General features: G+C 37.5%; 1 protein-coding gene across 1 annotated transcript; it reads right to left on the minus strand.

Moving 5' to 3' along the window:
• Window positions 1–1,431: 1,431 nt before the first annotated feature.
• Window positions 1,432–3,299, minus strand: LOC104907019 (protein JINGUBANG). The gene has a single exon (XM_010695868.4). The coding sequence runs from the start codon at window positions 3,101–3,103 to the stop codon at window positions 1,706–1,708; it is 1,398 nt and encodes a 465-aa protein (XP_010694170.2). The 5' UTR covers window positions 3,104–3,299; the 3' UTR covers window positions 1,432–1,705.
• Window positions 3,300–4,144: the final 845 nt, after the last annotated feature.

Below are 4,144 nucleotides of genomic sequence, written 5' to 3' on the forward strand. Positions count from 1 at the left end.
TACCACTTTTAACGAATGGCTTAAAACAAATCTAAGCGAGTGTGTCATCTCCTCTTTGGCTAATTTACCGGTTAATGTCATTTTTGGGTTTGCAATCTGGTTTATTTGGATTAGAAGGAATTCTTGGGTTTTTAAAAAAAAGAATATAAAGTCAGATGTCCTAATCAAAAATCTCTGTTGGGCCGCTACCGAATGGTTCTACTCTAAGAGCCATACTAAGGTAGGTAAAGCTCCTAACACCCCTTCTACCACCCTTTCTCTTTGGAAACCCCCCCCCCCCCAAACCTCCCCATCTAAAAATAAACACCGACTCTTCTTACCTTCCCTCCACCAAAGAGGCTTGCCTGGCAGCGGTTTGTAGAGATGATCTAGGGTCTTGGGTTGAAGGAATCCAAACCAAAACCTTCGCTTGCGATACTGCGGAAACGGAGATTAAAGCCATTCTTATGGTCTTGAATTGGATAAAGAATAAAGGTTGGAGGAAGGTGACTATAGCCACAGATAGCATGATCGCTTGGAAGGCTACTAACAAAATGAGTAACCTTTCTACTAACATTTCGAGCTTATCTAATGAATGCAGGGTGTTGAGCCTAGAATTGCAAGACGTCATCATCATCCATGAAGGCAGAGCCACGAATGCACTAGCAGATGCGTAGGCAAAGGAAGCAAAAGGGAGAAGAGATGGCTTCAACACCATTTGTATTTTGTCTAACCCTCCCCCGGCTTGTTTAAGAATCTATGTTTGTGAACTAAACAATGTTTTAAACACCTCGTATGTTGAGGTGCAGGAGACTTTATCCTCTTAGACTTTGCTGTAATTGACCTTTTATCTAATTTATGCTTGCTCAGTTATTAACCAAAAAAAAAGTAGAACAATGCATTTAATGTTTTTCTACCTAATTCTTATGTACCGCCCCAGGACGTCCTTTAGCGGGATCGTTTTTACAAATAGATTATTGGAAATATAAATGATGAAAAATATTTATTAGAAGGCTAAAAGTCAAATATTTTGAGGGAGATGTAGTAGCTCAGTGGAGTACCACCCTGAATTCCAGGGCATTGTCATTCCAACAATATGTTGGGCATTTAATATGGGTTGTTTAACCTTGTATCCAGTTTTTGAGCTGATATGTCCTGCAGTCTAGTAGTCTAGCTGGAGTTGGTCTTCCAATCAAGTATCTTTCCTAATAACAAAAAAGTCAAATATGTTGAAAAAAAAGAATTAGGTGTTGTTCAGAAATCTATTCATGTCCTAGCAATTACTAGTAGTCAACCCACCATAAAGTCTTCTTTCTTCGAAACAAAAACATAACCGTACTATTTGAATGCACGTCTTGCCATTACGAATCTATATATTATACATGAACGATGAATTATGGGGCAACATTAAACAATAAAATCTCCAATCTTTTTTTCATTTTGTTTCAAATATTTGAGGTACGTAGGAAGATTACAAGAAGTAAAATCAAATATTTGTTTCTCCGGCCGAATCCAATGTGAAGAAATAAAAAACTACAATTACATGGTTAACAAGACATTTACTTACCATGTCTTAAAATGTCAAACAAGCATTTAGATCAAATATAATTAATCAAAATAACAATTATCTCCATAATCAGATTTCCCTTTCCATTTACCCTCATTCATACACATTTCATTTCATACCGAGGTGATCAAATCATATCAATATCAAATGTTGTGTTAATCAAACTTGTGAGCTACGATCGGACCTCAATGATTCCGATGTAGAATCATCCATTACTTGCTGCTGCTGCATCATTCCCATTCCCATTCCCATTCCCATTCCCATACCCATAGGATAAACTCCCTCTTGATCTGCAATGTTCCATACCTTAACAGACTTATCAAGGCTTCCACTGTATATTATATACCGGTGGCCCTTGGCATCCTTGTCATCCTCCACAGCTAAGCACTTAACCGGCCCGTTGTGGCCGGTTAAGACGGACAGGCACGTATGCACCGTGCCTTCCCTACGCCACACACAGATGGTCTTATCAGCGGAGCCACTGAACACGAGTCGAGCTCGAGCCGAGAGACATAAGACTGCTAGCTTATGACCCCTTAGAACACCACCGTGGGCTAGATTTTTCTCTCGTTCCCAGAAATTCACCATTCCATCGCTTGAACCACAGTACACTATGGACCCTGTAGGATCCACAGCTAGCGCAGTAACAGCACATTCCTGCTTAAGTAGTGTCTGAACAAAGAAATGTTTTGTTACCTTACCTTGCATTTCTCTTCTCCATACTTTTACTGTCCCTTCAGCGGATCCCGTGAAAACCATTCCTTCCGAACTCGCTACAACCGAGTTCACAGCATCCTCATGAGCTGCCACTGATTCGAGACATTTCGAATCGGATATTCGCCATACCTTAAAAGTCCGATCCCATGATGATGAGTATAATATCCCTTGTTCCGCGCTCATGCTAAGGCATGAAATTGCGTCTGAATGCTTAATCCATAATGAGCTACGGTGTCGTTTCACCTCGACGTAATTGCTTGGTTTTATTGATGCTTTAAATAAGTCCTTCAACGTTGGTAACGACCCTGATCGTTTATGTATACTAGGGTTCTTAGGTGAGACTTTCCAGACTCGGATCTTACCGTCTTGATGACCCGTGAATATCTTTCCACCCGCTATAACAATATCTTTAACCAATCCAGAAGCGGATTTAAACCCGGAAAATTCCTTAAGATTCTTCCAAACTCGAATATTTTTACTATCGGACCCAGTATACAATAAGTCACCCTTAGTAGCTAAAGAATAAATGTGGCCTTCTTCTCGTACAAGAGAACCCACTAGTGCACTTTGTTGACCCGAATCGAACGACGGATTATTATCAGATTGTTGAGACCAATTAGATTTAGTAAATGGAGATACCTGATTCCAAGGAGACATCATCATCGGAGACATCTCAGCACTCATCCTTGGATTATCATCGATAAAAGAGTTACCTCCGAACGCCGAAAAACTACTCTCTCGAGCCGAATAATCGATGCTTTCGTCGCCCGTTCTCGGAAGATTGGGATTAGAATACATGGTTGCATATTGAGATCTTTCTATGCTCCCGGAATTATACATACTCAATTCTTTTTGTTGTTTTTGTTTCTTAAGGTATGTATGAGTATGTTTAACTCTTTTTCTCCCTAAACAAAAATGTTATTGATTTAGTGTGTCATCAAAAAAAATTATTGGGAGAGTTTGCTATTTTTTTTAAGAGAAATGAGAACGGTTGAAGAAAACAGAAGGTTGTTATGAAGTTAGGAAGATGAAGGGAGAAAAGGCGGGAGAAAGAGAGAGAGAAATGTATAAATATAGGTAAGATAATATAGAAAAGTCAGCTGGTAGTTAAAGAGTTGATTAGTTGGTGACATGTAGGGGAATAAAAATAGGTTAATTTATGGATTGAACTTAATTTGGTGAAAGATACAGAGATTCTTGCGCCCGTATTATTAGGAGGGAACGCGTTTGTTTTTATTTCTATATCTTTTTCCACACTCATAGTTTATGTTTTGATGTGATCGGGTAAATGTTATTGAATGGACGTGCTTCTTTGCATAACGATGTTTGTGGGAAGAATCTCTTTACTTTTTGAGGCTATATGTCAATATTTATTGTAGATCTTAGTATCTTACCACATTGAGGAGAGGGTATTTCGATTTTTAATACTTCCTCCGTTTCAAAATAGATGCTACATTGTTGACTTTTCCACTATTCATGAATGAGGTTTGACCATGCATTATTTACTATTAGGTAAAATCAAATGTTATAATGTAATATGTTGTTGGATTTGTCTTAATGTATATTTTCAGAAAATCAAAATTTATATACTTTACTCTAATACATAATTAAAGATATTAGTAGTCAAAGTAGTGTCTCGACAAACGTTTTAGTCAACAATGTACCATCTATTTTGAAACGGAGGAAGTAATAGAGTTTGTCTTTTAAGAAATCGTCTACTTTTATCTTAAAATTAGACAATGGTAAGTTCAATATTAAGAAGAGAATTCGGCCAATAGTGATTAAGTTAATTTCATTCAGTGACTAGTTTAATCCATTTTATTACTAAGTTTACTTTTATATTGAAATTAGACCGTCTCTTTTAATAATTTTTGTTAATAA

Source organism: Beta vulgaris, chromosome 4 (genome assembly GCF_026745355.1).
Source record: "Beta vulgaris subsp. vulgaris cultivar EL10 chromosome 4, EL10.2, whole genome shotgun sequence".
Taxonomy (NCBI): Eukaryota; Viridiplantae; Streptophyta; class Magnoliopsida; order Caryophyllales; family Amaranthaceae; genus Beta; species Beta vulgaris.